Source organism: Paralichthys olivaceus, chromosome 20, assembly GCF_024713975.1.
Source record: "Paralichthys olivaceus isolate ysfri-2021 chromosome 20, ASM2471397v2, whole genome shotgun sequence".
NCBI lineage: Eukaryota > Metazoa > Chordata > Actinopteri > Pleuronectiformes > Paralichthyidae > Paralichthys > Paralichthys olivaceus.
Genome location: NC_091112.1, coordinates 14,234,200 through 14,257,504, shown reverse-complemented (window position 1 = coordinate 14,257,504; position 23,305 = coordinate 14,234,200). Strand labels below are relative to the sequence as shown.

Here is a 23,305-nt window from a genome sequence, read left to right as displayed (position 1 = left end):
CTTCCTGAGCTACTGCTTCAATCCACAACTTCTGATACAAGTTAGTAGCTCACTACAGCACGTAGCATGACGGTGGTCTCCAGCTACAGCTCAAGCAAATATGTCAGTTAATGAGAGGATCCAAGTCTTAGCGTATTTCTATAAACAAATTTAAACATAGATATTTAAGTCAATAGAAACTGCACTTTCTTTACCATGCCAGGTAAAAGTTAAGTTAGTCTTGCATCCATATCTATGGTGTTTATCCTTTGAGGGTCCCAGGATGGGCTGGAGCCAATTCCAGCTGATATTGGACGGGAGGTGGGGTACGCCCTCATCCTCACTTGGAGCCAGAGTGTGCGTAGTAGTGATCGTGGTGTGGAGCCACAGTATCGAGGTCCGACTAATACTCACACTCAACCAATTTAGAATCAGTCTCAGTTGTCAATCATGATGTTCCACCCTATTTTTAAAGCATCAAAAAACTGATTAAAACCAAACTTACCTGTCAAAACACATCTGTGTGACCCACCTGAAAGGAAAGAAAAAATCTTGAGACAAAAAAAATGAATGAGACAAGTTTTTGACCTATACTGCAAACTATCCTACAAATGATTTGGGGGCGCTGTCATGACCTTCATCATATTCTATGAGACAAACAACCCTCACAGTCAATTTACACTCTCAATTTAACCTAAGCTGCATGTATGAGTACCCACAGAAAAACTTACAGAAAGATCCCAGTTGAAGCCATGTATCATAATAGCATAAAGGGTAACATGAGATGACTAACAACAGAGTTGTAGTCTAATATAAATCTACCTGTCTCCATATTATGACAATAAAATGTTCCACTTTTATATGGTGACATCTTACGACTTTCTTCCAATAATAGCTAATGATAGCCTCGAGTACTTGTGAGGACATGGCTGTGCAGTGACAGCATGTCTGCAGAATTAAACACACATACAGTACAGACCTAACCTGTAATGGTATTTCCTGCTCTTAATAACCGTGTAGTTCCTGCTGCACTGAGTGTAACCGGAGTAACGATCCCTCTAATCCTTATGGGCCCATAAAGAGGACCACACAGAGGAAAGAGACACCCAGCTTTGACCCGTTCTGTGTTTTTGTGTCCTAGAAAACGGCAGCAGATGGCAAGCGTCAGGAGATCATAGTTCTCGATTCCAAGAGGAGTAACGCCATCAACATTGGCCTGACGGTGCTGCCGCCTCCTCGCACTATCAAGACGGCCATCCTTAACTTTGACGAGTATGCGCTCAACAAGGAGGGCATAGAGGTGAGTGATTTAGGTGATGGTAAAAAAGGAAACATGTGATGATTGAAACATTTTTCATTTCATGAAAATCATATGACAACCATGTTTTCTGTCTTTATCCTCAGAAAATCCTGACGATGATCCCCACAGAGGAGGAGAAGCAGAAGATCCAGGAGGCTCAGCTGGCCAACCCCGACGTCCCTCTGGGCTCAGCAGAACAGTTCCTGCTCACTCTATCTTCCATCAGCGAGCTCTCTGCCAGACTCCAACTCTGGGCCTTTAAGATGGATTACGAGGCAACAGAGAAGGTCTGTTTAAACATGGAATAGTGCTTTTATCAGTTAAAAATAATTCAGATTATATAAAACTATAAGAATCTGAAAAAAAAGTGACATTTCCTCATCAAATTCAGGAGCCCAAAACAAAGCCATTGTTGAATGCATATTAAAACCTTACTTTCATACGTAATAAATGAATGTGGTTTTAATAAAGCAGAAACATACTGTAGCGAATTGAACTTTGCAGCATAAAGGGTTCAGTAAATGTGCAGTGCATGTGTGCATATGTATGTCCTTTTCCCGTGTCGGAAAGTATCAACAACCCTCTTAGTGCAAACAACATCCGCAAAGCATCAACATAGTTACATCATAACATCATAACAAAATATGCGAGCTTATTAGCAGCATCTCGTCCTCTTCTTCCACTGGCACACCATGTTTTACTCAAGTGAAGAATGCATCCAGGAGAGGAAGTTCAAAGCCAAATCCCTGAGAATGAGAAACATGCCGTCCTTCCCTTGATGTCCTGTAAATTTTACGACTTTCCGCAGGATGCAATTGTCTTTAATCTCTCCATGAAAGGCATGATTCCCGACCGCGTGTTCCGTAGAGCAGCGTTCCCGACTCATGTCTGTGGAACGGGGGCCGCTTAATGGAGGGCAGCGTACCACGCAGGGACACAATCACAGACCACGAATACATGCACACTGGTAAACAAAGGGTACGAGTACATTTGATAGTGAAGGTTGACAGACGAAGAGACCTTTAAACAACCTCTCATGACCTAAAACAAGAGCAGATGGTTCACAGCGGGAGAGGAGGCGCACCTGTTCACATCTTCGACTACTTGACTAATGGATCGAACATTTTAGGGCTTGACTCAACTAATTATGTGTGTGTGTGTGTGTGTGTGTGTGTGTGTCTTCCCCCTCTCAGGAAGTAGCGGAGCCGCTGCAGGATCTGAAGGAGGGGATGGAGCAGCTGGAGAAGAACAAAACTCTGCGCTACATCCTCTCCACACTGCTCTCAATTGGAAACTTCCTCAATGGCGTCAATGTGAGTCATGACCATCATCGTACTGGCTCCTAATGACAAGCTTCCTTTGTACTGCACTGATTAGTAGTTATCAGTCATTTTAATGGAGTGTGAATGAGCCAAGTCTTTTTTAATTCAAATTTACATCACATATTAGAATCTGTAATTTGGCATACCCCCTTCTTACTGCTTCCTATCTCATGTAGAATTATAAAGAAAATTGCACAGAAATAAGTATTTCTTTTTTTTGTAAGTAATCAATATCTTTATGTGTCCAGGCGAAAGGCTTTGAGTTGACGTACTTGGAGAAGGTTCCAGAGGTGAAGGACACGGTCCACAAACAGTCTCTGCTGCATCATGCCTGCTCTGTGGTGGTGGAGAACTTCCCCCAGAGCACCGACCTCTACTCCGAGATCGGAGCCATCACACGTTCTGCAAAAGTATGAAATTCCTGTGTGATATTTTTGTGTAGCTAACTTCCTACATTTTGCTTTGGATGATTTGCAATTTGATTAATTATCGTGCCAAAAAGTCCCTTATTTGCTTTATCATCTCCTCCATCAGGTGGATTTCGACCAGCTGCAGGAAAACCTGTGTCAGATGGAGCGCCGCTGCAAAGCCTCATGGGACCACCTGAAGGTAATCGCCAAGCACGAGATGAAGCCACAGCTGAAGCAGAAGATGTCCGACTTCCTCAAAGACTGTGCCGAGCGGATCATCATTCTCAAGATTGTCCACCGCAGGATCATCAACAGGTAGCTCCCCTCACAGCAACGTACAACGCACATTCAAATACTATGGCTGGAGATTCAGATTACAATGTCCTTTCCTCCTCCTCTTTCTCCCAGGTTCCACTCGTTCCTGTTGTATCTAGGTCATCCGGCCTACAGCGTGAGGGAGGTCAGCGTCCACAGGTTCAGTAAGATCCTCAGCGAGTTTGCACTAGAGTACCGAACCACCAGAGACCGCGTGCTGCAGCAAAAGCAGAAAAGGGCCGACCATCGCGAACGCAACAAGACCCGAGGAAAGATGATCATGGACGTCAACGCTCCTGTGAGCATCACACACACAGAATCCCTCGCACAGAGACACACTCTGATTTTCTACTCAGTTTTCTAGGTTTTCCTTTCCTCAATCTTTGTGCTGCTTTCTTTGACTTTCACTCTTTCTTTCTCCTGTAGTCTGATGATGAAGACGAGAGTGAGGTATCAACATGTGTACTGCCTGCATATCTGCATGTCTGTGTGTGTGTGGGTGTGTGCATGCATCCACCAGCTGTAACTACAGACGTTAAAGTTTCCTCTTCACTTAACATCTGAGTTAATCAGTCAATACGAAACAGTTGAGACTATATTCCTAACAGGGTGGATGTTTTCCATGATGTCTCAGGTTTGGCATGGGGGAGTCATTCTGACTCCCTTTCATTCTGTTTCTCCCTGTCAGTGTGGTCGTTATGGCTCCAGCAGCAGCAACAGCGCCCCTAGTGGCAGCCAAGAGAGCGAGCAGCCTCAGGGACTTGGCCATTCAGAGGACGCTGCAGAACACGAGCACATGAAAGCGGTGCTGAGTACCAGCCTGAGCAGCGGTGACAAGGAGAGCAGCGGGGTACCTGGGCTCCGCACACGGACAAGGTCACGGCCTGGACGAGGAGGAGGTGAGGGTGACAGGAAGTTCCTTACAGCGCCACAAAGATAAGCACACAAGAAAACAAGAGGCACAGATCTTTAAAGGGATTTTCGGCTCATGTCTCTCTTGCATGTTTGGCTCAGGTCGCAATATTCAGACGAGGACTCCGGTCGTGGAGGACACTCAGGTCTGCGGAGACGACGCCGCAGACGAGATCATGGAGCGCATCGTGAGGTCAGCCACTCAGGGTCCAGGAACCAGAGCTCAGCCCAGAGAGAGGAGGAGATCCAGGGCAAACCGCAAGTCATGTATGACCTGAGTGATGAACCTATTCCAAAATAATAATAAAACCACATGAATAGTATGTTGTGAGAGTGTGTTGTTGGTCAACACCAGAAGAAGAAGCGGCTCACATTAATCTTGTGTAATACCTGTCAGCTGTAGAAATGATTGTATGATGTCATCAGGGTTATCTTTAAAGTTTTAAAAGAAAGCCTGCATTCAGATGCCATGCTCATGAAATTTAAAAGAAGCAGGCACTTGGTCTAATGAAACACACTATTGTTCGCATTTTGGGAAATGAAGGATCCAGGATTTTTGTAGATTGTCTGGTATACAGTGGGAACCAAACAACAAAAAAGCCACTGGATGGAATCAGTCATTCCATACATATAGTGCTGCAAAAGAAAAGATGCATTTCATACTTTATTAAGACCTAAAAAACTTAAAAACACCTAACACGACTTAACGTACCACCAATGTCATTTTCAACTAAAGCACACTGGGCTACAACACCAGGAAGTAAAAGTGAGGATATGTTGACCTCTGCTGGATACATTCTGACAATTTCAAGATTATAAAGTCCTCAAATATTATTTCCTGTTGGCAGCACTTATAGTGCACACTTTATAAAGGTAGTATGTAGTATTGTATTGGAATAAAGCAACAGATTAACAACCGCCCATGAGCATGTGATAACTAATCGTCTCTTTTCTTCCCACAGTGAGGCGGACTCTGAAGAACGGTCTGACCCCAGAAGAAGCTCTCGCTTTAGGACTAACCGATTCTCCAGACTCACAAATGTGATCCTCCGCCCTGCACCGTCCTCAGCGCTGTGGAAACATCGAAGCACACGTTGAGGCCACGCCTCTGTCAGCTGCCTGCCTTCGACACACATTACAAAAAGTCGTATTCCACCGGTCACATGCCCCCTCTAGGTGTTTGCCAGCTGCTAATCTTGCCTGATGCGTCTGAGTGAAAAAGTAGTGTTTTTAATGCGACGCACGGAGTGGAAGTGAAGATATGATGAAAATGATGAATGAAGACAAGAAGAGGGAAATAAAAATGTAAATTCAGTGACGCTGCCTCGACACTGAGCTGAAACACTTTATTTATATAAACTTATTTTAAACGTTGCATTAGTCCGAAGGGATAATTTGTGCTTGTAAGTTTCTGCGGCTGTGAGGTGTTTCATTTATTTAAGCTGTGAATTTTGGTTGTAAAGACGAACATGATGCAGAGGAAGCTTCCTTCACTCTCTGATCCACTTTCAAACAATCGGCCCAGACAAAGAGGCTTACTAAGAATCAACCTTTGTGAGAAAGCAAGATGTTTTGTTTCTGCAGCTGCACCTTTGACAAGCGGAGCTGTGTTCAGCGGGAATGTGAAAGGTTTTCAATCTGACATGTGCCTTTCGTGTAAAAGGGACATCGCTGTATCTTTTCTCCATCTCTTCCTCTCGTTTTATTCATCTCTTGCTTCACTGTCACAGGCGCACTGTTGACGACAATAACCTTTTTTTTATGTTGACAAAGTTTCTCTTGACAAAATATTTATTTGCAAAGCTCAGACATCGTGCACCTTACTCAGCATTAACGGTCTTTCATGCTGAAATGAACAACTGATTCAAAACACAGGGAAAAATACGTTTTTATCTCAGAGTAACTGTTTGTAAAGTGTAAAAAGACAAAAAGATGAGGACATTTTGTAACATTTTAATAATCTATTTGAAGGACTATGCAGAGAATTCTGCATAAAACATGTGTAAATGCCCTTGTCAAGCTGCCAGATACTGTGTGCATGTGTAGTGCGGTTCATGTCCTGTATTATTTTTGTAATTTCCTGTAGAAACTTGTATTATAGTCAGAGAAAGGTTAGAGGAAGAGGCTATTCTGTGAATTGTAATTAAAAGATAAAAAGACATTAAAGTTGTGGTCACAAATATGTGGCTCCCAGAATAACAGGGAGAGGGGTGCAGGGGGAGATTTGGACATACAGCTTTTGAACTTTGTGGTCACATCGAGTCCCAGCTGAAGTGGGCGCTCCTCGCTCGCAGCACAGAGAAAACTGGGAAACATCACTGCATACAAATGTAGTGAGCCGAACATAGGACAATTTCACTTGAAATGCTGTGTATACACATTCTGCAATAAAAAAACACTAAACTTTTAAATGAAAAAATTGACCTTTCTGTCGTTCTTCTTTACTGCTTTCACTTCTGTGCCCTTGAATACTCAGGAGACCACGTGGGAGTCCAACCTTTGGATCAATGAGGTGTCATAAAGCTCACTCTGCTACTGCTCACTTTACATGTGCCGTTCAACGTGTGGTCTTTTGTTTTTGCTGAGTTTAGCTGCGACTGAACATGGCCAAGTCCATGACTCTTCTGTGGGGAGCCGGATCTCCTCCCTGCTGGAGGGTGATGATCGCTCTGGAGGAGAAGAAGCTGCAGGGCTACAAACGCAAGCTGCTGTCCTTCGAGAATGGAGAGCACAAAACCCAGGAAGTGCTGGAAATCAACCCGAGAGGACAGGTAGGCGTGGCATGCACATGATGATAAGAAGTAAACCAATTAAACTTTTATTATCAGAATGGTTTGAAGTTCATTTTCTCGTCTAGATAGTTGGTAAAATAAATTTCAGATTGCCAATATTATACTTATTACCTCCTCCAATAAGCTGGTTATGTTTTCATCTGCGTTAGTCAGTTAGTTTAATTGTTAGAATAAGTGTTTTCCATTACATTATTTTGATGTGTTGGGTATGACTCAAGGAAGAACCCATTACATTTTGGGTCAGATCTTGATCAATGTAGCAGATCCAGGAGTTCTTTTACTTAGCGAGACAGGACATTTTTCATTTGAACATTCTGTGTCTGGCAAAGAAACATTATAAAATGTATCATCATTACATTATATTTATATTTCTGACCATGCTTAATATGCAGTCCAAAGCAAATCACTCTGCATGATGACTGATCTTAAACCTTATTTGATTCTGCCAGCTCCCCACCTTCAAACACGGAGACAACATACTCAATGAGTCCAGTGCCGTGTGTTGATACCTGGAGGTAAGGTTTAACAACTAAACATGGAATGTTTAATACTGTACATGTTATTGTTCATCTTTATTTTTAGTTTTCAAAAATCTCTGCTGTTATAGAATCAGTTTAAGTCTCAGGGCAACAAGCTGATCCCTGATAGTCCTGCAGAACAAGCTCTGATGTACCAACGCATGATGGAGGGTCTCACCCTCACTGAGAAACTCAGTAAGATACGCACTCAGACACACACACTCGCACCAACACTCTGAAAGTTAGAAAAGTACACACTCTACACATTGCTCTGTCTTAGACTCAGTCATCTACTACGAGTGGATTGTCCCTGTTGAAGAGCGACATGATTCGGCTGTGACGAGACACAGGGAGGTGCTGACAGCTGAACTCAAACTCTGGGAGGGTTACCTGCAGACGGTAGTGTACACACAGCACATTCACACACATGGACACATACACTTGTGCTGACAGCAGTGCCCTCTGCATCAAGGTGGCTGCGGGCTCATACCTGGCCGGGGCCTTCTCGCTGGCTGATGTGATCGCCTTTCCAAATATTGCTTATGCTTTCCGTTTCGGGTACGTGACTGAGTTCATTTCTCTCTGGAAGAGTTAATGAGCCATGTCGGCCTTTTTCATTTTCTCAGTAACCTTGTGTTCTGTCTTTCAGGCTGTCTGTTGGACGTTACCCCAAACTGGCCAAATATTACAGCCTGCTGAAGGACAGACCCAGCATTAAAACCAGCTGGCCCCCTCACTGGGTGGCCAGCCCGCAGGGTTATGACACCCTGAAGAACCTGTGAAGCACTCAACACAAAGTCTTCATCATTTTTTGGAATGTTTGTTCAACATTAAAATAAAGTAAAGAAGTTGTGCTTTCATTTTTTCATGCCCCTGCATCTGTGATGGCCATGGCCGGAGGAATTATGTTTTCAGGTTGTGTGGTCTATTCTTGTAAACACATTTTCTCAAAAACACCTCAAAGGAATATTCCACAAACATTTACTTGGATTCACGGATTAAGTAATAAGAATTTGTTGGTCTAGGGTCAAAGGTCAAGCTCACGTTGACCTCACAAACTCTTTTTTGCTTCGTGAATGCAAAAACAACATATGCCACCTCAGGTAAATACTTTAAAATTTGGTAAAAATGTTCATTCAGACTCCCGAATAACTAATTAGGTTTGAGCGGTCAGAGGTCAAAGGTCGAAGGTTGTGGCAGCTTCACAAAACATGATAAACAAGATGTCTCAAGTCCGTCTTTGGGGAATTTCTTCAGTTCAATGACCAGTTGTCACTTGCACTCAGATATAACTGATTAGATTTCAGAGGTTAAAGGTCACGGTTAACTTATATGAGACTTGAAAAAGTTATTCAACCAATTTTACACAGTAATTCAAGTTTAAGTTGTAGTTTCTTCTTCTGGACAGTAGGCGGCAGTGTGCGCTTTAACCACCGTTTGGATTCACATGAACCGAGCGACGAACAACAGAGACTCCCTTCTTCTTCTAGTGCGTTAATCTCTGTTCGTCTCCAGCAGCAGTGAAGACAGAGACGATCCAGGCTCCACATCTACAAACCATGGCCCAGGACCTGACTCTGTTATGGGGCTCCGGCTCTCCTCCCTGCTGGAGGGTGATGATCGCCCTGGAGGAGAAGAACCTGCAGGGCTACAACCACAAACTGCTCTCCTTCGAGAAAATGGAGCACAAGTCCCAACAGGTGTTGGATATAAACCCCCGGGGTCAGGTAGGAGATAACACACAGCCACCAGCTGGTAGTGGACACGTTTCAAATACACATCACTAACTTTCCTGTGCGTAAAAAGAGCAACAACAACAAAAAAGCCAAACTCTGCTGTGATCACTTAACTGTGTTTCTCCCTCAGCTCCCCTCTTTCAAACATGGAGACAACGTTGTGAATGATTCCTACGCAGCCTGTTTCTACCTGGAGGTGAGGGAACCAGTCCATACCCTGGAAAACATCACGACAAACTATTTTACCGGTTACTTTCATTCAATTGAACAATGTCAAGTGTGTGTTTGTGTTTTCTCTCCCAATGACAGAGTCAGTTCAAGTCCCAGGGAACCCAGCTGATCCCGGACAGCCCTGCAGAACAAGCTCTGATGTACCAACGCATGTTCGAGGGTCTGACGTTCTACGAAAAACTTAGTAAGACCAAACTCATTAACTCAACAAGTCAGGTCAAACCCTCAACTGTAACACAAACCGAATCTGACTCATCATTACCACACAGTTCACAAGGAAGGACACACACCACAACGATATCTCATTTAAAGGTTTTATTGGTGATTGATGATTGGATGCTGAGGAAAGATGAGTGGATGGAGGAGAAAATGAGTCTGACAGGTTGGTACGGAGACTTCATTCAACTTGAGCTGATAACACGCCCCCCAAGCCAGTACCTATGATTAACTGGAGAGGTGTGAGGATATGTGTGGATGAGAAGAAGGAGGATAGAGAGGTTGATGGATGAGGGTAAGGAAAGGATGGGTCACAAAATCTGAGACGAACAGAGCATGAAGTGTTAATCGGGTCGTGTTGACAGGTGATCTCGGAGCCCATCGGCTAACGCCTGACGACGATTGAGCCTGACAATAGACAGTGGATATCCGGGCCAAGACACTGTCTTCCATTCATCGTGCGCTGTTTACAGTCAGACTAGTTTCTTTTTTTTCCCACCGGGTCAAATGTTTCTCCACATAAAACACAAACAGGGATATCTTTTGTAGTTGTTTGAGGTCCAGGCAACGTTTGGCTTATCTCTAGTGTTAATCTATATATATACAAATACATTAAAAAGCTGATGCGTTGATGTGTTCTGCCTCTTTTGCTCTCTTCATTTATTTTATTTTTTTTGCCTGCTCAAACATGATTGAGATTAGAATTAGAAATCAAAATTTTCTCTAAAATCCCTTCCCTACAGATTCTTCATATTCACATTTAGAATCTGTTTATAGAGATACCTGACAGGTGATTAGAGAAGTGGCCTTACCCCTGAACATTAGTTGACTTCATATAAGGAGTTTAAAGATTGTGGTTGCTGCTGTTGCAGCCATAATAACATCATAAATATGTATCCTATTTATTTTAAGCAGCAATGGTTCAGTAACAAATGGATGTATGAATAAATCCAACAATTATTAAAGTCTGCTTGTGTCAGGGGTTGAATTTACTTAAAAACATGATTCACTTGTATCTTTCAGCTTATTTTTCTTTGCAAAGAGCAAAACTGTTAAAAACACGCAAGGAACCTCACTGTTGCACTGTGTGACTTTATTATGACGGCCATGGGCACTCCAGTTTATTGTTAGTATAATCCACATGACTGTCCTACTGCTGTAAATACTGAGGACGTGTATTAATCCGCTGCTGAAAGTAGTCCCAGACAAATTCACTATTTAGTCCTATTTGAGAAATATGCAAAAAACTACAGTGCCCATAAGGGAATTAGTGAGACAAAATAATCCTACCCATGATTCTCTAGTTCTTATTGTAGAAATATAAAAGAACATTTATTTAAAAGCATAAACATTTTACTCTCAACTACATGTATCCCCTCAATCCAAAATTTTAATGTGTTCTCTCAGGTCCCCTCCCTCCACCAATGTGGTGAAAATTGGTTTTGTATTTTTTGCCTAATCATGCAATCAAATAAACCAGCAAACAAGTAAAATCATAAAACAATGAAAAATAACTTCAGCCTCATGACAACAAATGATATTTAAAAATACTGGGATTTTATCAAGGTTTGGTACTGTGGATATAATCTTGTCAAACACCCACTGAAAGAACCATTTGCTCATCCTGTTAATGTGTTTTTCATTTATTCATTTATTTGTTTTAGATGCAGTTATCTACTATGACTGGTTTGTCCCTGAGGACGAGCGGCATGACTCAGCTCTCAAGAGAAACAGGGAGGCTCTGGCAACCGAACTCAAACTCTGGGAAGGCTACCTGCAGAAGGTAGTGTTCAGCACAAATGTTCTGCACAAACACACACACTTACACACACAGTCTCTCACCCTACACACCCTCTCCCACACACAGACTCACACACACACTCACACACACACACAAAGTTTGCACACATTAACATGTTCATGTGTTTGTTTGTAGTCGGGCACGTACCTGGCAGGACCGTCCCTCTCACTGGCTGACGTGACTGTTTTTCCAACTGTTGCCACACTTTTCAGATTCGGGTGAGTGTGAGTAGTAGAGGCCTGTTGCATTGTCCTGAAGTCACACTGACCTGTGAACCACTTAATGTCCACCTACCTTCTGTTTTCCAGGTTATCTGCGGAGAGTTACCCTCAGCTCGGACAGTATTACACTCTGCTGAAGGAGAGACCCAGCGTTAAAGCCAGCTGGCCCCCTCATTGGCTGGAGAACCCCACGGGCCAAGAAACACTCAAAGACATCTGATGTTTACTTGCTATTTAAAGCTACATCTGCATTGTAGAGTTGCAGGTTTTCTCCTTCAGCCTTTCGCATTTGTTTAATATAGATGAAACTAACAGTTTGTTATGGAAAAAAATACAGTATAGTGAGATGATTTTCTAAATATACCAGTGTAACAGTGGCAGAAATGTGTTATTGGAAAAGTATCGGAAGAATAAATAAATAGAATGTTATAAAAATATTCAGATGCAAATATTTAAAGATGTAGAACTGAACAAACGTATGAGAAATATGAGACAGGTAAACACATGTAAGGTAAAATAAGGTACTCATTGGACAAAGCGTGCAAATGAACAATAAATAATCTGCAGCAATATATGAAAAGAGTTTTTACTGCATTTTAATTCTGTACCTGTATGTCTCATCCACTAACATGGAGGGGTAACATTTGGGGATCAGGCATCGTCATCGTTATATAAAATCTATGGTTTTAGCCTTTGTGTTGAAAGTGACTCACCTCCATCAGAGAACGTGTCTGATCTCAAAACATTTTGTCTATATTGCATTGTAATCTAGTGTATCTGATCTACAGTTGAATAGAAAATTGCTGATACAAATATTCAGCTCCTTGTGCGACACCATCGATGAGATGAAGGTAGAAAAGGTAGTCGAACTCCATTCGTTTTATAATGTGACAGGCAGTGCCTGAACTGGTTTTCTGGTTCAAAGTAGCCTAAATCAGCATGCATGTGATAACTTGCAAACAAACACAACAACAAAAATAAGGACGGGTGAAAACAAAAGCCTCTTGGCGGAGCTGCAAATGAGGCCACGACAACATTGTACACATGAACAAGTGAGTACAGCATAAATATGCTTTGTCAAGAAAAAATGACTGTGTCATGCTTGTCAAGAGGAATGACATAATGAAGATTGAAGATCTAACGAAGATATTTTCTTTTAAATGTGAGACGGAATGTCGCCTGTTCACTCCTTCAAAAACAAGCTGACTGATCTGACTGGATTGAATGTTAAGTAATACTCAATGTTAACAGAAAAATGAATACTGGTCAACAGCAAATTCATATTTTTGATGTACCTCTAAACAGCAGGTTGTTTCTGAATGCTCCTGCAGATGAGAAACAGCAAAGTGCTAAGGACAGCTGTGTTTTTCTGTGACAGGATTGTGGTTCATTTCCTCTCACAGTTTATTATTGTTGACTGTAGCGACCAATCAAGCACACAACGTCTCTCCTGACTGCAAGTTGTGTGTTAACAATGTGAACACGAGCTGCTCACATCTTCATTATTCATGCAATGTCAGGATGAATTAGCTCCAGGTGGTGTCTATTACATCCAGTGCATAACTGATTGTTTGCATGACTGATCCCAGAACTGGTTTTGTGTGTGTGTGTGTGCAGGGGTGACTGGAGAGTGCTGAGTCACTGTGAGTGTCCAACTCAAAGAGTCAAATCACAGAAGAAATTAGTTTTAAATAAAACCAATATACACTAGTGTAGTTTAAATGGTGCAGATATTGATAACTGCAGCCATCTGATCCCTATACATACATTTAAAATTCCTTTTTAATGCATAGTTATACCTGTAACATTGTAATTTCAGTGTTAAAGTATCATTCATACATGTGTTTGTGTTTTGATTAATTACTATGTATTCAAATAACTTCCTATCAGTGCAGAAACTGGTCCAATTCATGTTTCTTTGTTTATTCCAGGTTATGAGTCTCAGCTCAAAGAGTATGAATACAGAGCAAGAGAAGTCCTCCCTCCACACATTTGGCTTTGCTAATGCCTGTTCATACAAGCAGGAGACATTTTAGTCATGCTTGAATTTATTTTATTCTTTTATGACTCTGTTTTTATTGTTGTTGAATGTTTTGCACTTTGTAACTTTGTTTTGAGAAGCAGAAGACCAGTACATAGAGATATTATTATTGTTCATCCACATAGAGATAATTTATAAATGCAACCATCTGGTGTGATATGCAGTGTGCAGTTAATACAAATAAGTGTGTATGAATATGACATCATGATGCCCTGAGTTACTAAAGGCGTGCAGGAAAGGGTTACCATACTTGGAGAGGGTGTGAACTGTCTTGGGGCAAGATCTTTGGTGATAACATAAAAATGGGAGTGGGCTTAGCTCCACCAATCCGGATGTGAAGGAGAGTGTGTTGTTATAAAACCAGGACTCTGTCACACTCCAAGCTCACACTTCACCTCCTCCTCGCCTCCAGTGTCTTACAGGTGCTGTACCTCTGAAACCATGGCCCAGGACATGACTCTGCTGTGGGGCTCCGGCTCTCCTCCCTGCTGGAGGGTCATGATCACCCTGGAGGAGAAGAATCTGCAGGGCTACAACAGCAAAATGCTCGCCTTCGAGAAAATGGAGCACAAGTCCCAAGCTGTCATGAACATCAACCCCAGGGGTCAGGTAAGTGTATCCGTAACATCGATCATTTTCCTGGAATCCACTGATATGTTTAATTTTTTTGCAAAGCATAACAATGCATCATCTCCACTCTTGTGTCTTAAAGCTTCCTTCCTTCAAACATGGGAGCAACGTTGTGAATGAGTCTTGCGGTGCCTGCTTATACCTGGAGGTGAGAACTTGTTCCTGAACTAGTTGCACAAGGTCTATAGTTTCACTGTAGTGAAACCATATCTCTCCATGGGGATAATGGGTAGCTGTGTTCCATGTGCTCTCTGCAGAAAATCAGAAACCTTACACTGCACAGGAAAAGAAACTGGAGCTCCACACAGCTGTTTACAGTCTTTTTCATTTCTCCATAACAACAGAGCCAGTTCAAGTCCCAGGGAACCAAGCTGATCCCCGACTGCCCCGCTGAGCAGGCATTGATGTACCAGCGCATGTTTGAGAGTCTCACGCTCGGCCAGAAAATGGGTACGTTAAACCCTGAAAGTGTTTGACCACTGTTTTAGCAAGACAACATACAACCTGTTCTTCCTGGAAATGTATCAGGTGTTGTTCATTCCAGGTCTTCCAGCAATAAGTCCATGATCTAAATTGTTGTTGTAATTGGTTGGGCTGTCTCTTTGACCTGCACTTGGCAACATCATGCAACAAACTGCAACCTCTTAAACCCCAGAGACTCGATGTCTTCAGGAGCTGAACATCGACCAGCCCGCTCCCAACCCGAGGGACCTGAGCTGTTGAAAAACACATGCTGTGGCGTGCACTAATGAGCATCGCATTCACAAACTAGTTCTGGGTCGATTGTATCCTATGAATCAGGTAGCGATGTTGGGAGGTCACATGTTAATCCCACAAAGGCTCACATGCTCAGAGCAGCTTGCAGCTGAAGTCATGGGACAGGGTGGCACAAAAAAAAAGAGATGGCTGCTCTGTGAATTGCAGTTAGGAAGTTGTGCAATAAGTTAACTTCTCCTGAGTCGGCTGCTTCAAACTTAATTTGAGCAGTTACATAACCTCCCTACTGACTCCACCCTCTGCTGCTGAAAGGAAATGAAAACAATAAATCTCAGGAAACAGTAGGAGTCCATGATGGGCATCGTCTGGATAGATTTTTATCCATTTGTATCTTTGCCGACATACTCAGCTGCCACAACTGAATGCCTGTTTGATTTTTCTTTTCTTTTTTCTTTCAGGGGATGTTATCTACTACAACTGGAAGTTCCCAGAGGGAGAGAGACACGACTCTGCTGTGAAGAGAAACAAAGAGAATCTGATCACTGAGCTGAAGCTGTGGGAGGGATATCTGCAGAAGGTAAACCCAGCCATAAAATGTAACATCAGATGTAGACAGCAAGAGAGATAGAGTGAGAGAGCTGCATGGGTAGACTTTTAACTGAACAACCAGAAATGAATGAGACCATCTTTGAGGAAAATGTATAAGCTGTGTGTCTCAGCCACTTACATGGAGGAGGTGGGGGGGTCTATGACCCAGTCAACCACCAGGGGGCGATCAAGATGCTTTGGCTTTAAGTTTGGGAAGCTGTCATGTCGTCCTTCTTTATACACAGTCTCCATGACACAAAAATGAACCTTTATCTTTTCAAGATGGTGACACAACCTGTTTAGTTTGAGACACATTTTAAAGTTCAAGTCCAGTTCAATGCATTGTTTGGGAGCTTGTTCACCTTTTTAGTCGAGAGTTAGCGGATCTATGCAGCTTGCACACCTATTAAATATTAGGCTGGGGCCATGTGTGGGGACTTAACTGTAACCGGAACGTCACATTTCTGCATTTAACCTTTTATTGAGCAGCTGTGTGTCAGGACATGGACAAATGTTCATACCTCTTCACTGTAACCTTCAACTGGACATTACTGTCACCTTGTGGTCTGTATTAGTCACTACAAACAATTGTTTAAACTAATACAACAAATATATTATTTCACAATTTAGATATAACTCTTTTTTAATTGTTTGTTTTAACTATACAAAGAACAACAGATACAAAATGATTATCTTAACTTTGCACCTAAAGTGGAAATTGGGCTAAAAAATTTACTTAATTGAGTTTTAAATTTGGTTCAAGATCTGAAGTGTGAAAATGACTAGTTGTTGTTTTACTTTGCGTCTCGTGACACTTTTACTAGCAAGTGTTTGCACCCAGCCAAGACCTAGTCCAATACATAACCAAGTAAAACTGCAACTTGTTTTTCAAGTTTCGATCTTTGTTTTCCAGGCGTCCGGCTCGTTCGTGGCGGGAAAGGACTTCTCACTGGCTGATATCATTTTTTTCCCTGGTGTCGCTTATCTCTTCCATTTTGGGTAAGCGGACAAAACTGACAATGAAAATGGTGTTGAGCTGCATGACAAACGATGATGAAAGGATACATTTAAAAAAGCAATGCATACGAAATGACCGCTCTCCATTGTCCAGGTTGTGTGAGGAGCGTTACCCCAAACTGGCGGCGTACTACAACTGTCTGAAGGTGAGACCCAGCATCAAAGCCAGCTGGCCCCCCACCTGGCTGGAGAATCCAAAGGCACAAGACATGCTGAAAGACTTCTGAGATTCAAAACCTGCACTGACGGCTCTCGTTGTGTAATATGTGACCATCCCTTGAATTGCACTAATGTATCTGACAGGAACTTCTGCTCATTTTCTATTACCATTTGTCTTTGATGTAAAAGACTCATATTTCGTCATGTAACGAAAAAGCAATAAAAACTTACTTTCAGTTTTGACTCTTTATTCATATCAGTTTACACTGAGCTTTCTTCGAATCCACCTTTGACAGGATAATGATTCTCAGAGGTCTGTGTTCAGAGGAGCGATCAAGTTCAAATTAAACTACATATTTATCAAGGAACAAAGTGCAGCCAAACACGTAACATATATAATGTATCAACAGAAATGAAAAACAAGACTATGAAGGTGGCCGTTCTAGTAGACTTCACATCAGTGGATGTTCCCATAAACTTATTCATTTTATTTTTATTTCATGTTTCAGGCACAGGCCTTGTGGTTTTAGTCACTTCTGCCCAGCACCTCATGTTGTCAAGTTTGATTGTGCATGCTTTTATAAACTATCTGCACAAATTAAAGAATAGCTATGATTGACAGAATATATAGTGAATACTAAACATAGTGCGGTATATGAATTAAATATATAAATGATGCAATGGTATTAAACTATAACTAAGTTTCTACACCTAAGTATATTTGACCAAAGGCATTAAATCTGGTCTCAAATGGCAAGTTTGCAATTCATGTGTTAAACTCTTCACAGTCATCCCTCCACTTTTAGGCTTTTGACAGCAGAGGTCAGTAATGTGCTGTTTATATTGTCCTCTGCTTTGGTTCGACCTCATTTTGGTTTTCAGACCTTGTTTTTGTGGCATTCCAGCAAACACAGTGTCTAAATACAATTAAAGAAAGATCTTGTCATACCTACACTACAAAGAAACATTGTCAAATCACAGTCTGGGTCAGAGCCCTTGTGATCTTCTGCTTCATCTCACTGAAACACTCAGTCTTTTACTTCGGACTCGACGCAAAATAAACCTTTACCCCTTCACATGACTCTTCCTTCGAGCAGTCAATCTGGACTCTGAGAGAGGCCATAGTTTATTTCCACCACACAGGACCATACTGTGTTATGTAAAGTTTTGCATGGGATTAACTTTAAACCTGATTTTAAACAGATTGTTGAAGTACCTTTAAACCAAATTTAAATTTAAACCCATGTATGGAGAGCATGTGGTTAATCATGTGTTCCCTGTAAAGAGGACATTACAATAATATTGGTAATGATTTGTGGATGTTAAGGGGGCTGTATCGAAATGTTAACCAACCACTGCATGTGTCAACACTTAGTTGTACAAATAGATTGGAAATATAAATGTTGCAACAGCCCTTTGGCCTGTGTGCAGTTGCAGAGCCGCCTTCTTTACCGCAGTTCTTATTTTCCTCTGTGGTGAAAACAAGAAGATGGGGTCCTGTTTGATTTTATTGGGTCTGCTCTCTATCTGCAGCTTCTGCTTCAGTCAAGGTAATACATATCACTACTTGACAAGAGTGTGGCCTTTTTTTTTTTACCACATATTTGTAGTCAAATGTATTTATTCTGCATCTATGTGTACATTTAATTGTGTTTTTTCTTCCCATTTCTTCAGAGTGTGGTCAAGAGTTATTCGTGAATGTGGATTTCCCGGGAACAGATATAACATTCCTCTACTCTCCGGATGTGAAGCACTGTCAGCAGCTGTGCACCGAGCACCCCTCCTGTCTCTTCTTCACCTTTATTCGACAAGACTGGACCAGAGATAACAGGTATCTAACACTGAAGCATACCTCCTGATGCAATCCATTGAAGCACTGTAACATTTTTAAGTTGATAGAGCAAAGCAGGGGGTGCAGCCAGGGGGGGCACTGACCCCAGCTAAAATCTGATCGACCACAGCTTTCTTCAAAGAACACAGTGTATTTGAACACATCATATATTCAATGCTATGTGGCTTTGCTCAAAGCTGCAGAGATAACAGTATACAGGGAATGACTTAAATGTGCACCTTCAGGAATTGTGCATGGATGTTGGAGATTGGCCCCTCTGTGTAAATTGTGATCCCTTTATTTTGAACATCCTACATCTGCCATTGAGCCAAATCGTGACCTATATACACTGTTTCTTCATATTTTTGTTACCAGGCCACACACCATAACATGTCACACTCTTAAAAAAACTAAATGAATAAATTGCTTCTCCTCAAGTCTGTGCTGGATTTCTCTGGGTACTCTGACTTCCTCCCACAGTCCCATAACATGCAGATTGGGGTTAGATTAAATTGTCCATGGGTGTGACTGTGATGCTGGGATCAGCTCCAGCTAATCCCATCTTACCCCTCAGTGGTATAGATAATGGATGGATGCATGCTTCTCTCTGCAGGAACTTCTACTGCTACCTCAAGGTCCCTCCCTCTTTAAAGCCCAAGGCCCCACTACAGGGTGTCACTTCAGGCTTTTCTCTCAAAAAGTGCCCCTCAGAGCTACGTAAGCTCACAAACATTTTACATCATTCGAAAAAACTGCATATTTATTTTGTGATGTATGGTCACGCTCTCTTTAACTCTCTCTGTCTACTCACCTGGGCAGAACAATGTCAGTCTCAGCTGTACCAGAACGTGGACTTCCTGGGGGCAGACTACAGATCATTGTTCACATCCAGTGATGAAGAGTGTCAGAGGGTCTGCACGCAGGACCCCGACTGTCGGTTCTTTACTTTTGTAAATGGCATCTTCACACCAGAGAACATAAGGTATAAGTGGGTAACGTAATGTTTCATTCAATTTAAACTTTCCTCCTTTGAACACGTGGCTGCTCTGGAGGCAGAGTTTGTCATTGGTTGAGATAGACCTCAGTGGATGGATGTAAAGGGTTGACACTAACCTTTTTTTGGCATGTGTGAGAGAGGGTTATGTTATGCAACAAAGATCCACCACTGTTATACAGAATGGTACCCACCCAGCATTGAATCATTTAAAGGGGCAGTCCAACAATTAATCCTTTCTTTTGTATGAGATTTGGTGACTCAAGAGAGAAAGTGAAAAGGAGTCAAAATCAAAAAATATAATATGAAACAATTTTTCATTAATGTGTCTAAAAGCGAAAAAAAAGATTTTGACTTGTGAACTCACATTATCCATAATGTTTAAACAATGTTCAAACAAAGATAAATCCCACATTTTATTCAAGGTAACAGGAGGGTTTGTTTGGTTGCCTTGTAATTGCATCATATCCTCTTTACCCCTCTGTGCTATCAAACAAATGAGGTTTGACGAAGGAAAGACCTTTCTCAGTCTGTCTTGGTCACTCTTAATGTTCACATGTATTCTTTGCTGTTTGGTGCTTGACGTGAATAACAATTCATCACATCGCCTCATCCATGATTTTGCGTCTGAGTCCCATCAGGAAGATTTCCCATCATTCAACCCAAATAACATTGCTTGTTTGCATCGTTCAAATTCCAAACCCTCCCTTTATAATGCAAGTTCTCTGTGTCAAAGTTCTCGCCCAGCAAAAGCACAAGCTGAGATAACCTCAGTGAGCCACAGACATTTTGCAACCTCGCAGTGAATTCATCCAATGAGACGGGAGGTGGATCTCTGGCATCAGGAGGGTGGCGTGACGTCGCAGGTTCTAACATTAAATGATGCTGTTGTTTCTTTGTTCTTTCCCAGATACAAATGTCACCTTAAACACAGCTGGTCAGTACCGAGGACTCCTGTAATAAAAAGAGAGGCTGGCGCAGTATCTGGATTCTCCCACAATCTGCAAATAACTCAATACTTTCAACCAGGTATGCACGAGTGGAAGCACAACATCCTGCGGGAAGTCATTGACATGGTTTCTTGTTCTACTACCTGTGTGTTTTACAGTTTGCCAGGGAAAGCTTCTTTTAAACACTGACGTCCAGGGAGACAACATTGAAAAGCTGCCCGCTGCCTCTGCTGAACACTGTCAGGCTCTGTGCACTGATAATCCACGCTGTACATATTTCTCTTATACCAGGTACTGTGAAACAAGCACTTCAATTAACTTCTCATGCGGCAATGTATATATACTGTATATATCACCATATGTGTTGTTCCTGGAACAGTGTCTTGACGTTCCTTTAGGGGGTTAAACCTTCGGTTCTCCAACTTCAGCTAAATATGTTGATCTGCTTGGTTTAAACTCAGACATATTTCTATTGATTATTTTTGCAGCGATAACTTCCAATGTAACTTGAAGGGAAATCCATCTGAAATGGTGACCAGAGCCAAAGTGGGAGTCACATCTGGGATACCGGTGCACCTCTGCTGGATGAATGACAGTATGTATCACAAACCAACACTGAGACTGGACACACTGTTTGTGGATCTTCACAAACCACAAACACTGAACTGTTTTACACACTGTTTATGCAGACATGTATCATACACCCATTGTGAATCCAACAAATATCAATGATGAACCGAGTTTTGCAACATGTGCAGAAAGGTGACACTTCGATCTGGTTATAATGTAAACTTGTTAGAGTAGTATGTTTGTGCTTTGGCCAGCAGGGGCAGTGTGACCCTGTCCCTCTCTGCTGACAGGTTGGCTTCAAGTGTCTCATGAAGGAGTCAATTTCCAAGGTTCTGACATTCGCTTTGAGTCGATTGAATTTCCAGACATATGTCAGAGGACCTGTTCTATAGATCGTCTTTGCCAGTTCTACACCTACTTCACTGAATCCTACTCCAACCCTGATTTAAGGTACAGTGTTCTTTATGCATGCATGCAAACCTGCAGAATCACAGATACTGTCAACATAAACATAAACCAGGAATGAGGGATGTGTGTGAGGATGAGTGAGGATGAGCAGAGGTAAGGATGGATGAAGGGAAGACAAGCGTGATGGGTTGATCAGGTATATTTAGTCTTGGTGATAGGTGATAGGAGGTGTGGTTGAGGCGTGGCACTGCACACTACATGGTGTTTGATCAAAGATCCTGTTTGTTGATTTTATTCCAGGGGGCGCTGTTATCTCAAGCGTGTCATCACAGCACCTTCTCCTACAACAGTTAAGAAATTGAATAATGTCGTGTCTGGATTCTCCCTGAGGAGCTGTGCATAGACAGACAGACAGACACACACACACACACACACACACACACACACACACACACACACACACACACACACACACACACACACACACACACACACACACACACACACACACACACTTTCCTTATCCTCATTCAGGCTTCACCACCACATCTGACTTCACATACACCCACACTTCATGCCTCTCTCCGGACTGTTTGTCATTTAAACCACAGAAGAACGTGTTTGTGTTGCATCATGACAAATAAAACTTACAATGAAACAAGTTTTCATCCTGCTTCCTTTATTTGAAAGTAAGTATTCAAAGAGCTCTACCTCTTATTGTAGAGAGTGTGAATGAGGTGCACGATGATATTAAAATGTCTCTCTGCAACAAGATATTCTAACACAACCATTAGATTTTATTATAAGATACCTAAAATTCCTGCATGTAATTGCCTGACACAGTTGCAAACATACAACTCGATAATCACTGCTAATTTGAGCATTTGTTTTTGCACATTTGCATGACTCCTAACCCTGGAAGATATTCAAAGGTAACTGTCACTGAGATCATCTGCAGAATGTCTATTGACTTCCCAACAACAGCTGAAAGAAAACAAGATGCAGCTTTTGGAAATTATGCTCCCAAGTTGTGGAACAGACTACTGCTACACATCAGAGAAGCAAGTTCAGTGAAAGTCTTTGAAAAAAAGACTAAGACGATTTTTCTTCTCTTCAGCCTTTAACTAGATCTTGCACCTTCCCACACTCCTGTGTTCAATTATCTTTTTATACATTTAATCTAGTTTAATTTTCTTTTTAATTTAATTTAATCATGTTCTTATGTTTCCAAAAAATGGATTTATGCTGTATTAATTCATACATCTCTGTGTGTACACGTCTGCAGGATAAGATCCTCTCACTGAAATTTGTCCTTATACAATAATATATTTTCACATTCTCTTCAGAGGTTGACGAAAACAAAACGCTGTTTTCAGTCAATCGCTTTGAGCTTTGGATCCCCTGTCTTTTTTTATTTTGGTTGAAGTTAAATAATTCGGTGTCCCTGCATTTTCTCCTGGTGCTACGTGCTTCAGTTGTTTTCTCCTCCTTTTCCTCACTCTCTCTCCTCTCAGGTGAGTGTGATGAGTGTGATTATGTGGAGGGGTATTTAAGGGAAGCTGGACAGTCTCTCTCTGGCATCAGTGCCAGCAGCAATTGTGGAAGTGTTTATTGTGTGTTTCTTTTTGAGTTGGGGGTCTGAAGTCT

General features: G+C 41.9%; 4 protein-coding genes, 1 long non-coding RNA gene and 1 pseudogene across 8 annotated transcripts in view; all 6 read left to right on the top strand.

Annotated features, from left to right (window-relative positions):
• Positions 1–6,657, top strand: part of fhod3a (formin homology 2 domain containing 3a) — a 54,405-nt gene extending 47,748 nt beyond the window's left edge. For 3 of the 4 annotated variants that reach the window (XM_069516390.1, XM_020090693.2, XM_020090694.2), the window contains 10 exons: positions 1,121–1,279; positions 1,384–1,566; positions 2,473–2,592; positions 2,850–3,011; positions 3,136–3,326; positions 3,420–3,624; positions 3,753–3,776; positions 4,015–4,225; positions 4,341–4,505; positions 5,201–6,657. In XM_069516390.1, coding sequence (XP_069372491.1) covers positions 1,121–1,279; positions 1,384–1,566; positions 2,473–2,592; positions 2,850–3,011; positions 3,136–3,326; positions 3,420–3,624; positions 3,753–3,776; positions 4,015–4,225; positions 4,341–4,505; positions 5,201–5,283 — 1,503 coding nt within the window. In that variant the 3' untranslated portion in view covers positions 5,284–6,657. The remainder of the gene's footprint in view (positions 1–1,120; positions 1,280–1,383; positions 1,567–2,472; positions 2,593–2,849; positions 3,012–3,135; positions 3,327–3,419; positions 3,625–3,752; positions 3,777–4,014; positions 4,226–4,340; positions 4,506–5,200) is intronic. The other variant, XM_069516391.1, reaches the window with a different exon arrangement.
• A 143-nt stretch (positions 6,658–6,800) lies between these two features.
• On the top strand, positions 6,801–8,393 carry LOC109631753 (glutathione S-transferase A-like; annotated as a pseudogene).
• Positions 8,394–8,968: 575 nt separating this feature from the next.
• Positions 8,969–12,323, top strand: LOC109631755 (glutathione S-transferase A-like). The gene is made up of 6 exons (XM_020090696.2): positions 8,969–9,275; positions 9,415–9,480; positions 9,594–9,699; positions 11,396–11,514; positions 11,668–11,750; positions 11,841–12,323. The coding sequence occupies exons 1-6, from the start codon at positions 9,108–9,110 to the stop codon at positions 11,971–11,973; spliced, it is 675 nt and encodes a 224-aa protein (XP_019946255.1). The 5' UTR covers positions 8,969–9,107; the 3' UTR covers positions 11,974–12,323.
• On the top strand, positions 9,706–10,363 carry LOC138405904 (uncharacterized). The gene is made up of 2 exons (XR_011239569.1): positions 9,706–10,026; positions 10,097–10,363. It is a non-coding gene; the product is annotated as an uncharacterized lncRNA (long non-coding RNA).
• A 1,724-nt stretch (positions 12,324–14,047) lies between the features above and the next one.
• LOC109631500 (glutathione S-transferase A) lies at positions 14,048–17,141 on the top strand. Its single transcript, XM_020090320.2, has 6 exons — positions 14,048–14,403; positions 14,507–14,572; positions 14,769–14,874; positions 15,600–15,718; positions 16,643–16,728; positions 16,841–17,141. The coding sequence occupies exons 1-6, from the start codon at positions 14,236–14,238 to the stop codon at positions 16,971–16,973; spliced, it is 678 nt and encodes a 225-aa protein (XP_019945879.2). The 5' UTR covers positions 14,048–14,235; the 3' UTR covers positions 16,974–17,141.
• Positions 17,142–18,314: 1,173 nt separating this feature from the next.
• On the top strand, positions 18,315–22,319 carry LOC109631873 (coagulation factor XI-like). The gene is made up of 9 exons (XM_020090906.2): positions 18,315–18,455; positions 18,580–18,736; positions 19,350–19,453; positions 19,556–19,718; positions 20,641–20,759; positions 20,839–20,971; positions 21,169–21,275; positions 21,541–21,700; positions 21,959–22,319. The coding sequence occupies exons 1-9, from the start codon at positions 18,395–18,397 to the stop codon at positions 22,059–22,061; spliced, it is 1,107 nt and encodes a 368-aa protein (XP_019946465.2). The 5' UTR covers positions 18,315–18,394; the 3' UTR covers positions 22,062–22,319.
• The last annotated feature ends 986 nt before the right edge of the window (positions 22,320–23,305 follow it).